This window comes from Cololabis saira, chromosome 14 (assembly GCF_033807715.1).
Source record: "Cololabis saira isolate AMF1-May2022 chromosome 14, fColSai1.1, whole genome shotgun sequence".
NCBI classification, from domain to species: domain Eukaryota; kingdom Metazoa; phylum Chordata; class Actinopteri; order Beloniformes; family Belonidae; genus Cololabis; species Cololabis saira.
The window spans coordinates 46546645-46558823 of NC_084600.1; the positions used below are offsets into that span (position 1 = coordinate 46546645).

At 35.2% G+C, this 12179-nt stretch overlaps 2 protein-coding genes across 11 annotated transcripts in view; one reads left to right on the forward strand and one right to left on the reverse strand.

The window, feature by feature from the left end:
* The window catches only part of LOC133460143 (RNA-binding protein Nova-1-like), a 434537-nt gene that overhangs the window by 187602 nt on the left and 234756 nt on the right, over positions 1-12179 (forward strand). The gene's annotated exons all lie outside the window — the stretch shown is intronic.
* Positions 1-12179, reverse strand: part of LOC133460137 (synaptojanin-1-like) — a 99036-nt gene that overhangs the window by 53392 nt on the left and 33465 nt on the right. For 8 of the 10 annotated variants that reach the window (XM_061740684.1, XM_061740680.1, XM_061740689.1 and 5 more), the window contains exons 11-14: positions 11186-11338; positions 7510-7675; positions 4706-4729; positions 3252-3443 (exon numbers count right to left, since the gene is read on the reverse strand). In XM_061740684.1, coding sequence (XP_061596668.1) covers positions 3252-3443; positions 4706-4729; positions 7510-7675; positions 11186-11338 — 535 coding nt within the window. The remainder of the gene's footprint in view (positions 1-3251; positions 3444-4705; positions 4730-7509; positions 7676-11185; positions 11339-12179) is intronic. The other 2 variants (XM_061740682.1, XM_061740683.1) reach the window with 2 other exon arrangements.

Here is a 12179-nt window from a genome sequence, read left to right on the forward strand (position 1 = left end):
TGTACCTTTACTAAAGTACATAAATAAGGTTGTTACCTTTACTAAAGTACATAAATAAATAAAGGTTGTTACCTTTACTAAAGTACATAAATAAAGGTTGTACCTTTACTAAAGTACATAAATAAAGGTTGTTACCTTTACTAAAGTACATAAATAAAGATTGTTACCTTTACTAAAGTACATAAATAAATAAAGGTTGTTACCTTCACTAAAGTACATAAATAAAGGTTGTTACCTTTACTAAAGTACATAAATAAGCGTTGTACCTTTACTAAAGTACATAAATAAATAAAGGTTGTACCTTTACTAAAGTACATAAATAAAGATTGTTACCTTTACTAAAGTACATAAATAAAGATTGTTACCTTTACTAAAGTACATAAATAAGGTTGTTACCTTTACTAAAGTACATAATTAAGGTTGTTACCTTTACTTAAGTACATAAATATAAGGTTGTTACCTTTACTAAAGTACATAAATAAAGGTTGTTACCTTTACTAAAGTACATAAATAAGCGTTGTACCTTTACTAAAGTACATAAATAAAGGTTGTTACCTTTACTAAAGTACATAAATAAGGTTGTTACCTTTACTAAAGTACATAAATAAAGATTGTTACCTTTACTAAAGTACATAAATAAAGATTGTTACCTTTACTAAAGTACATAAATAAAGATTGTTAACTTTACTAAAGTACATAAATAAACAAAGGTTGTTACCTTTACTAAAGTACATAAATAAAGATTGTTACCTTTACTAAAGTACATAAATAAAGATTGTTACCTTTACTAAAGTACATAAATAAAGGTTGTTACCTTTACTAAAGTACATAAATATAAGGTTGTTACCTTTACTAAAGTACATAAATAAAGGTTGTTACCTTTACTAAAGTACATAAATAAGCGTTGTACCTTTACTAAAGTACATAAATAAAGATTGTTACCTTTACTAAAGTACATAAATAAAGATTGTTACCTTTACTAAAGTACATAAATAAAGATTGTTACCTTTACTAAAGTACATAAATAAATAAAGGTTGTTACCTTTACTAAAGTACATAAATAAAGATTGTTACCTTTACTAAAGTACATAAATAAAGGTTGTTACCTTTACTAAAGTACATAAATAAATAAAGGTTGTACCTTTACTAAAGTACATAAATAAAGATTGTTACCTTTACTAAAGTACATAAATAAAGGTTACTAAAGTACATAAATTAAGGTTGTTACCTTTACTAAAGTACATAAATAAAGGTAGTTACCTTTACTAAAGTACATAAATAAAGGTTGTTACCTTTACTAAAGTACATAAATAAAGGTTGTTACCTTTACTAAAGTACATAAATAAATAAAGGTTGTTACCTTTACTAAAGTACATAAATAAATAAAGGTTGTTACCTTTACTAAAGTACATAAATAAATAAAGATTGTTACCTTTACTAAAGTACATAAATAAAGATTGTTACCTTTACTAAAGTACATAAATAAAGGTTGTTATCTTTACTAAAGTACATAAATAAAGGTTGTTACCTTTACTAAAGTACATAAATAAAGGTTGTTACCTTTACTAAAGTACATAAATAAGCGTTGTACCTTTACTAAAGTACATAAATAAAGGTTGTTACCTTTACTAAAGTACATAAATAAAGGTTGTTACCTTTACTAAAGTACATAAATAAAGATTGTTACCTTTACTAAAGTACATAAATAAAGGTTGTTACCTTTACTAAAGTACATAAATAAAGGTTGTTACCTTTACTAAAGTACATAAATAAAGGTAGTACCTTTACTAAAGTACATAAATAAAGGTTGTTACCTTTACTAAAGTACATAAATAAAGGTTGTTACCTTTACTAAAGTACATAAATAAAGGTTGTTACCTTTACTAAAGTACATAAATAAAGGTAGTACCTTTACTAAAGTACATAAATAAAGGTTGTTACCTTTACTAAAGTACATAAATAAAGGTTGTTACCTTTACTAAAGTACATAAACAAAGATTGTTACCTTTACTAAAGTACATAAATAAAGGTTGTTACCTTTACTAAAGTACATAAATAAAGGTTGTTACCTTTACTAAAGTACATAAATAAATAAAGGTTTTTACGTTTACTAAAGTACATAAATAAAGGTTGTTACCTTTACTAAAGTACATAAATAAATAAAGGTTGTAACCTTTACTAAAGTAAATAAATAAATAAAGGTTGTTACCTTTACTAAAGTACATAAATAAAGGTTGTTACCTTTACTAAAGTACATAAATAAAGGTTGTTACCTTTACTAAAGTACATAAATAAAGGTTTTTACCTTTACTAAAGTACATAAATAAAAGTTGTTACCTTTACTAAAGTACATAAATAAAGGTTGGTACCTTTACTAAAGTACATAAATAAAGGTTGTTACTTTACTAAAGTAAATAAATAAAGGTTGTTACTTTACTAAAGTACATAAATAAAGGTTGTTACCTTTACTAAAGTAAATAAATAAAGGTTGTTACTTTACTAAAGTACATAAATAAAGGTTGTTACTTTACTAAAGTACATAAATAAATAAAGGTTGTTACCTTTACTAAAGTACATAAATAAAGGTTGTTACTTTACTAAAGTACATAAATAAAGGTTGTTACCTTTACTAAAGTACATAAATAAAGGTTGTTACTTTACTAAAGTACATAAATAGAGGTTGTTACTTTACTAAAGTACATAAATAAAGGTTGTACCTTTACTAAAGTACATAAATAAAGGTTGTTACTTTACTAAAGTACATAAATAAGGTTGTACCTTTACTAAAGTACATAAATAAAGGTTGTTACCTTTATTAAAGTACATAAATAAGGTTGTTACCTTTACTAAAGTACATAAATAAAGGTTAATAAAGTACATAAATAAAGGTTGTTACCTTTACTAAAGTACATAAATAAAGGTTGTTACCTTTACTAAAGTACATAAATAAAGGTTGTTACCTTTACTAAAGTACATAAATAAAGGTTGTTACCTTTACTTAAGTACATAAATAAAGGTTGTTACCTTTACTAAAGTACATAAATAAAGGTAGTACCTTTACTAAAGTACATAAATAAAGGTAGTACCTTTACTAAAGTACATAAATAAAGGTAGTACCTTTACTAAAGTACATAAATAGGTTGTTACCGTTACCAAAGTACATAAATAAAGGTTAAATAAAGGTTGTTACCCTGGAAGTCGGGCAGGCCTTTACTAAAGTACATAAATAAAGGTTAAATAAAGGTTATTACCCTGGAAGTCGGGCAGGCCGGCCTTCTTGGGCGCGTCCAGCAGCCAGTCGTTGAGCGTCTGGTTCCGGTAGGCGATGCTGCGGAACTGTTTCCCCCCGTTCACATTCCAGGTGCCGACGCCCACCCGGATCTGCTTGGGACGGGTGTATTTGTGGAAGCTCTGGCACATGCCCAGTAGGACCCGGGGGGAGGCTGGAGGACGAGGACAGGTGGGGGTCAGGTGGAGGACGAGGACAGGTGGGGGTCAGGTGCAGAACTGTGTTTATGTACACGAGACGGGAGATGAAACATCGATGGGGAACGATCAAAACCAACAACGGCGAAGGGAACGGGTCCAAATACAACACAGGAAGTTACAACGGAGAATGGAAACTCTGGAACCAAACGCTGAAATAATAATCATAAATAAACCTTGGTAGTGGCTCATCAAATTAAATTAAATTCTGGTACCGTATTTTACAAACCATCAGGTGCTCCGGGTTATACTGTAAGGCACAACATCGATGAATGGGGCTATTTTTTTTTTATAAATTAACATTTAGAAAAAAAAAAAAAAAAAAAAAGAACGGGTCTATTTTTTTTTTTATTAAAAATGTTTTTGTTTTAATTAAAAATAATATTTTTCAATTAAAAATGTTTTTGTTTTTATTTAAATTTGTCTTTTTTTATTATAATTTTTTTATTTAAAACAAAAAAAAAAGAACAAGTCTATTTTTTTTTCCATTAAAAATGTTTTTAATTTAATTACATTTTTTTTTATTAAAAATGTTTTTGTTTTAATTTAAAAAAAAATGTATTTATTAATTAATAAAAGAACGGGTCTATATTCATACATAAGGCGCTCCGGGTTTTAAGGCGCATAATAAAACTATATAAAGTGAAACTAAACAGTCTGGTGAGTTGAACTTTTATTCAACTCAGAACATTGTTCAGTTGTAACTAAAACAGAAAAATACATTTCAAATCATTTGTTTTCCACAAATCCACCAATAAAAAGTGGAGGAGGTGAGAGTCCTGGTCTCTGATTGGTTCATGGTTGGCAGCGATAGAAACACCTGAAGTTAGTGTGAGTTTGGAACAACGTTGGATTCAACATTAGATCATAACTAGATTATGATGCACATGTGAAAAGTGTTTACTCTAAAAACGTTGACGTTAACATCCACATTAAACTGGTTCCAGGTCAGTAAAAAACGATTTTTGAGAAGAATTAAGGATTTTAAGTCCCTGATAGTCCGGAAAATACGGTAGTTGTTTTTTTTTAAATCTGCTGCTTTAAAGCAGAGAGTAGATTTAGATTTAACCACCACCAACGCTGGAGTGGAGATGAACAACAGCAAACACGAATGTATAAGGGGAGAAACAACGAGGCCCGTCGGCCGGCTGTGGGCCGCCAGCTACCGGCCACTAGCCACCGGCCACTAACCGTTAGCCACCAGCCACCGGCTACCTACCTGATTGCAAGACAGGCTCAGTGACTGAGATTGTTTGCAGCAGGAAAAAGGAGACAAGGAAGACAAGTCTGGGTTAAGCATCGTTTCAATTAACAGTTCAGTTCAGTTTCATTTATATAGCGACTATTATAATACAAGTCGTCTCCAGGATCTTTTTCCAGAGACCAAAACATAAACATAAACCCCCGATCAATTACCGTATCGGCCCGAATATAAGACTTTGTTTTTTTCATTAAAATAAGATTGAAAAAGTGGGGGTCGTCTTACATTCGGGGTCTAGACGTTATACCCATTCACAACACTAGATGGAGCCAGATATCTTTAAAGATATATCTTTAAAATGATATCTTTATGATATCTAAATGATATCTTTAAAGCGAACCCCTGTCACGAAGAAGAAACATAAAAAATAGCGGAGAAAGAAAAGAGAAGAAAATAAGAGAAGAGAAAACAGAAAATGGAGAAATTTGCGATAATCTGGAGAAAAGTGTGTGGAAGATCGGCAGGTTAGAGCAGCCGGCTGATCCCAACACACGGTGGTAAATGAGTCTTCAATCAATTGCAAAGCAGCTTTGAAATGTGGTGTAACAGATGTACTGTAATTATTTCTGTATAAAAATTGAATTTGGTGACAAAAAATCTTTTTTCAAACTTGAGTCTTGAAAAAGACGGAGTCGTTTTATAATCAGGGTCGTCTTATAATCAGGTCAATACGGTTTTACATCAACATTACAGAAACACTGGCAGGTAAAAACTCCCCTTTAGGAGGGAAGAAACCTGGACCTGGACCTGGATCATAAGGGGGGGGTTAATTCCTGCTGAGACCAGCTGGTTTCAGCAGGTAAGAGAGTCCAGCAGCAGGAACATCAGACTAAAGGTGTATCAACCACTAACCCACTGGACACTACACAACCTTTTCTACAACAAACACACTTCAACTCTTTAAAATATTCACACGGTTTCCTAGATTTAATAAAAATAAGATGCATGGTCCAAAATGTGTATTTTTTATTATTCTTATTGTTGTTGTATTAAGGCCAGGCAGGAGAAAAAATATTTGAGAGGAGGAAGTCAAAATGTCAAAATGTTGAGATTAATGTTGAAATACAATTTGGTGAATAAAGTGTAAATGTCTCCTCCATCAAATCCAGTTAGCAGACAGCTCTGCAGCAGCTGGAACTAATTAACTAACTAACTAACTAACTAACTAACTGACTGACTGACTGACTGACTGACTGACTGACTGACTGACTAACCAACATCCTTGGAGTGGAACGTTAAGTTTCTGAAGTTATGCAACTGAATATGAGTGATATGTTTCAAATCAATATCGTAAAGCCAATTGAGTTTCGAATTTTTTCTCGAGGTGCATAATAAAAAAAAAAATATATTATTTAATTATTTTTATTTTTCTCCTGCCTGGCCCTGATACTCTTTTGTAATTTATTTATGAAATAAAACTGATATTTCGAGGTTACACCAGCCTGTGTGCGAGGGATTACCGTAAAGACTAGACGTGGTGAGCAGGAGTTTTTACCGTAAAGACTAGACGTGGTGAGCAGGAGTTTTTACCGTAAAGACTAGACGTGGTGAGCAGGAGTTTTTACCGTAAAGACTAGACGTGGTGAGCAGGAGTTTTTACCGTAAAGACTAGACGTGGTGAGCAGGAGTTTTTACCGTAAAGACTGGACGTGGTGAGCAGGAGTTTTTACCGTAAAGACTAGACGTGGTGAGCAGGAGTTTTTACCGTAAAGACTAGACGTGGTGAGCAGGAGTTTTTACCATAAAGACTAGACGTGGTGAGCAGGAGTTTTTACCGTAAAGACTAGACGTGGTGAGCAGGAGTTTTTACCGTAAAGACTAGACGTGGTGAGCAGGAGTTTTTACCGTAAAGACTAGACGTGGTGAGCAGGAGTTTTTACCGTAAAGACTAGACGTGGTGAGCAGGAGTTTTTACCGTAAAGACTAGACGTGGTGAGCAGGAGTTTTTACCGTAAAGACTAGACGTGGTGAGCAGGAGTTTTTACCGTAAAGACTAGACGTGGTGAGCAGCAGGAGTTTTTACCGTAAAGACTAGACGTGGTGAGCAGCAGGAGTTTTTACCGTAAAGACTAGACGTGGTGAGCAGCAGGAGTTTTTACCGTAAAGACTAGACGTGGTGAGCAGCAGGAGTTTTTACCGTAAAGACTGGACGTGGTGAGCAGGAGTTTTTACCGTAAAGACTAGACGTGGTGAGCAGCAGGAGTTTTTACCGTAAAGACTAGACGTGGTGAGCAGCAGGAGTTTTTACCGTAAAGACTAGACGTGGTGAGCAGCAGGAGTTTTTACCGTAAAGACTAGACGTGGTGAGCAGCAGGAGTTTTTACCGTAAAGACTAGACGTGGTGAGCAGCAGGAGTTTTTACCGTAAAGACTAGACGTGGTGAGCAGCAGGAGTTTTTACCGTAAAGACTAGACGTGGTGAGCAGCAGGAGTTTTTACCGTAAAGACCAGACGTGGTGAGCAGGAGTTTTTACCGTAAAGACTAGACGTGGTGAGCAGGAGTTTTTACCGTAAAGACTAGACGTGGTGAGCAGGAGTTTTTACCGTAAAGACTAGACGTGGTGAGCAGCAGGAGTTTTTACCGTAAAGACTGGACGTGGTGAGCAGGAGTTTTTACCGTAAAGACTAGACGTGGTGAGCAGGAGTTTTTACCGTAAAGACTAGACGTGGTGAGCAGCAGGAGTTTTTACCGTAAAGACTAGACGTGGTGAGCAGCAGGAGTTTTTACCGTAAAGACTAGACGTGGTGAGCAGGAGTTTTTACCGTAAAGACTAGACGTGGTGAGCAGCGCGCGAGCCTTGTCCGCCAGGTCGCTATTCAGCGTGGAGCCGAGTCTCAGGATATCTATGGCCTCCTGCTTGGAACTGTCGAAGAAGTTGTTCTGGATGGTCCGGGTCACCGACCGGGCTCCGTCTTTTAACTTCCCACCCTGCAAATACGTGAATAAAGTTAATAATAGCCAAATAAAACATCTTGTTATTAACTGTTCTTGCAGTTTATGTGAAAAACAACTATCTTTCCCAATGAAGGAACCAAAAAGGAGACGAGGAAGAACACTCCAGAGAGATTTAATCATGAAAAAGAATAGTGGAAATTACTTGAGAAGGTGCAACTTTACATTTTATAATTTATTATAAATGTGGTTTGATTTATGGACAGATTTGTCCAGTTCAGAGGAGATGCTGCCTCAGAATTTAGAAATCAATCATAGTTGATGTGATCAGACTGTGTCTCCGTGGAGCGTTCATGTTTAACTGAGACGACACAAGGGAAACTAAAATATGACAAAGATCCCACTTAAACCATCATGATCCTCCTCATTTAACCCCCAGACAGAAATCAAAAGGCTTCCATTTACAGACCAAAGCTCAAACATCAACGGTCTCGTAACTCACCACACGTGGAGTCCAGAGAACAGCGGAGAGAAACAGTACAGACGTTTAGAAACAGTACAGACGTTTAGAGACAGAAACACACAGTCCTGAATACTAGAGATACACTAGTGCCCATTACTGCACGTTTTCACAATAAAAGGACATTTATGGATTAATATCTGAGGTCTAATAAATCTGTAACATTTGTGTTTGCACCTATCGATAAGATCTTTTACAGCAGTGGTCCCCAACCTTTTCTGAACCAGGACCGGTTAAATGTCTGACAATATTTTCACGGCCCAATCTAAAGGTGTAGTTGATAAAAACTAAATAAAATGACAAGATTGGCATTAAAAACTGGTATTTTCTCTATAGTAATCTCTATAGTAATAATAATAATAATGAGTAATAATAATAATAAAACATAATTTTCGAAAAAATAAAATAAAATAATGGAAATTGTAAATTACCTTTTAATATGAGTATTTCTATAAATGTGTTTTTATGTTTTTATGTCTCACTAACGTTATTTAAAGCCAGGCTTTTATTTTATTTAGAGACCGATATTTAGTGCTTTTATTTTGAAGGCGTCTCGCCGGGACCTTGTAAACATCCGGTGCTTCGGACTTTAATGGTAAAAGTTTAACAGCAAAAGAAAGTGTGTCTGCAAGACTAAACTAGTGTCAGGAATGCTAAAGTGGAGCCCAACTGACACAAAAGGCACCTTCTGATAAAGATTTGTTTTCTTTGCAAATGTTATGCCGTATTTATGCCCAGCTTGAGTTTGGCTGCAATGGTTACTCATGTATTGTGGTTAACGGTAGGCCTGATTTATGGTTTCGCGTTAAATCGACGGCGCACCCTACGCCGTAGGCCCTGCTTAGGTGTAACGCGGAACCATAAATCAGCCTGTAGCTTTATTACCGAGCGAGCGAGCGAGCGAGCAGCTGCGTCGGTCTGTATTTAAGTTAGATGAAACTTATATGAAATGTAGAAAGACTAACTCTATTTTATTTTATTCCTTTATAGCTCTTACTGTGTGCTTGCAGTGTATTTATTGTACATCCAAGGAATAAAAACATTGTGAACCATCAGTTTGAGAGTCATCCATCATCAGGGGATGCTACAGAAATTATTTTTTCTCTCTGTGCGGCCCGGTACCAGATGAACGGTACCGGGCCGGGGCCCGGGGGTTGGGGACCACTGTTTTACAGGATGAGGCCCAGCGAGGCTGAACAGTTCAGGTAAAATCAAGTTCAGGTTTAATCACGGCCGTGTTGCAGGTCGAGAGAATCAATAGTAAGAAAAATGTCAAAGGGGAAGAATTTTTTTATTGTGCATTTCGAGAAAAATTACGAAATGTTAAGAAAAAAGTCAAAATGTCGAAAAAAAAGTAAAAATGTCGAGAATAACGTTGAAGCACAATTTCAAGAATAAAGTCGAAAATTCGTGAAGAAAAGTCGAAATGTCGCCTTTTTTCTCAACATTTCAACTTTATTCACGAAATTTTCACTTTCTCGACATTTTGACCTTTTTTCGAAATTGTACTTCAACATTAATCTCAATATTTCAACTTTTTTCTAGAGATTATGACTTTTTTCTCGAAGTGCATAATGAAAAAAAATGTTCCTCGTCTAAAATACTATTTTTATTTTTCTCCTGCCCTGATTCTCTTCTGTAGAGATCTTTATCTGTCCATTCCTTAGTTTCTAATCAAACCCCCTTGTTATAAATGAAAAACAGCCCAAATATATATATTTTTCAGCCTAATTGGGCTGAAACTTGCCCAACCTGGCAACACAGATTCATAACCGCTGCAGGAAACTCTCCTCAAAACGATGAAATCAACTTTTTAATGATGACTGGATACATTTCCTGTAAAATTAAGACCCTTGAATTGAAATTTAAGACAATTTAAGACATTTAAAGGCCTTATTTTAGCAAAAATGGAATTTAAGACTTTTTAAGGACCTGCTTCGCCCTGAGGAAACAGTTTCTACATCCACACTGAGGAATAACAGAATGATTTTCATGAAACAGTCCTGATAATCCTAAGTCCTGATAATTTATACCAGGGATCAGCAACCCAAAATGTTTTAGAGCCATATTGGACCAAAAACACAAAAAACAAATATGTCTGGAGCCGCAAAAAATGAAAAGTCTTGTATCAGAATTAGAATGAAGACAAATGGCGAAAGGTCGAGAAGAAAGTCGAAATGTCGATAAAAAAGTCGAAATGTTGAGAAAAATCAAAATTTCGAGAAAAAAGTCGAAATGTCGAGGAAAAAAATCGAAATGTCAATAAAAAAGTCGAAATGTCGATAAAAAAGTCGAAATGTTGAGAAAAAAGTCGAAATGTTGAGAAAAATCTAAATTTCGAGAAAAAAGTTGAAATGTTGAGAAAAATCTAAATTTCGAGAAAAAAGTCGAAATGTTGAGAAAAAAGTTGAAATGTTGAGAAAAATCTAAATTTCGAGAAAAAAGTTGAAATGTTGAGAAAAATCAAAATTTCAAGAAAAAAGTCGAAATGTTCAGAAAAAAATCGAAATGTTGAGAAAAATCAAAATTTCAAGAAAAAAGTCGAAATGTTGAGAAAAATCAAAATTTCAAGAAAAAAGTCGAAATGTTGAGAAAAATCAAAATTTCAAGAAAAAAGTCGAAATGTTGAGAAAAAAATCGAAATGTTGAGAAAAAAGTCGAAATGTTGAGAAAAATCAAAATTTCAAGAAAAAAATCGAAATGTCGAGAAAAAGTCGAAATGTCGAGAAAAAAGTCGAAATGTTGAGATTAAAAAGGAAAGGAAAAAGGAAGAAAAAAGAGAAAGAAAAGAAAAAAAAATAAGAAAAAAATAAGAAAAAAATTAAAAAAAGAAAAAAGAGGAAAAAAAAAAAAAGAAAAAAAGCTCAAACATTTGTGAAAAAGCTCCAGGAGCCACTAGGGCGGCGCTAATGAGTCACAGGTTGCCGACCCCTGCTCTAGCGTTAACTTCGTACCTTGGCCTTGCCTGAGGAATAACAGAATGATTTTCCATGAAACAGTCCTGATAATCCAGCGTTACTTCGTACCTTGGCCTTCCCGTCCAGCGCTCCGGTGCCGGCGTAGATCTTACTGACGGAGTCTCCATTAGCCGACCACATGGTCCTGAAAACCTCCTGGAACCTGGCAACCAGCTGGGGCTTCTCCGTTAGCCCCATCTGCTCCAGCTGCTGGGGCAGCATCTGTGGATGAATGGATGAATGAATGAACCTGGCAACCAGCTGGGGCTTCTCCGTTAGCCCCATCTGCTCCAGCTGCTGGGGCAGCATCTGTGGATGAATGGATGAATGAATGAATGAATGAACCTGGCAACCAGCTGGGGCTTCTCCGTTAGCCCCATCTGCTCCAGCTGCTGGGGCAGCATCTGTGGATGAATGGATGAATGAAACATTGGGAATAATGTGTTTCCATGCGTGAGCTAACAGGGTTATCCCTGTTTACCGTATTGGCCCGAATATAAGACGACCCTGATTATAAGACCACCCTGATTATAAGACGACCCTGATTATAAGACGACCCTGATTATAAGACGACCCTGATTATAAGACGACCCTGAATATAAGACGACCTGATTATAAGACGACCCTGAATATAAGACGACCCTGATTATAAGACCACCCTGATTATAAGACGACCCTGAATATAAGACGACCCTGATTATAAGACGACCCTGAATATAAGACGACCCTGATTATAAGACGACCCTGATTATAAGACCACCCTGATTATAAGACGACCCTGAATATAAGACGACCCTGATTATAAGACCACCCTGATTATAAGACGACCCTGAATATAAGACCACCCTGATTATAAGACCACCCTGATTATAAGACGACCCTGAATATAAGACGACCCTGATTATAAGACGACCCTGAATATAAGACGACCCTGATTATAAGACGACCCTGAATATAAGACGACCCTGATTATAAGACGACCCTGAATATAAGACGACCCTGATTATAAGACCACCCTGATTATAAGACGACCCTGAATATAAGACGACCCTGATTATAAGAC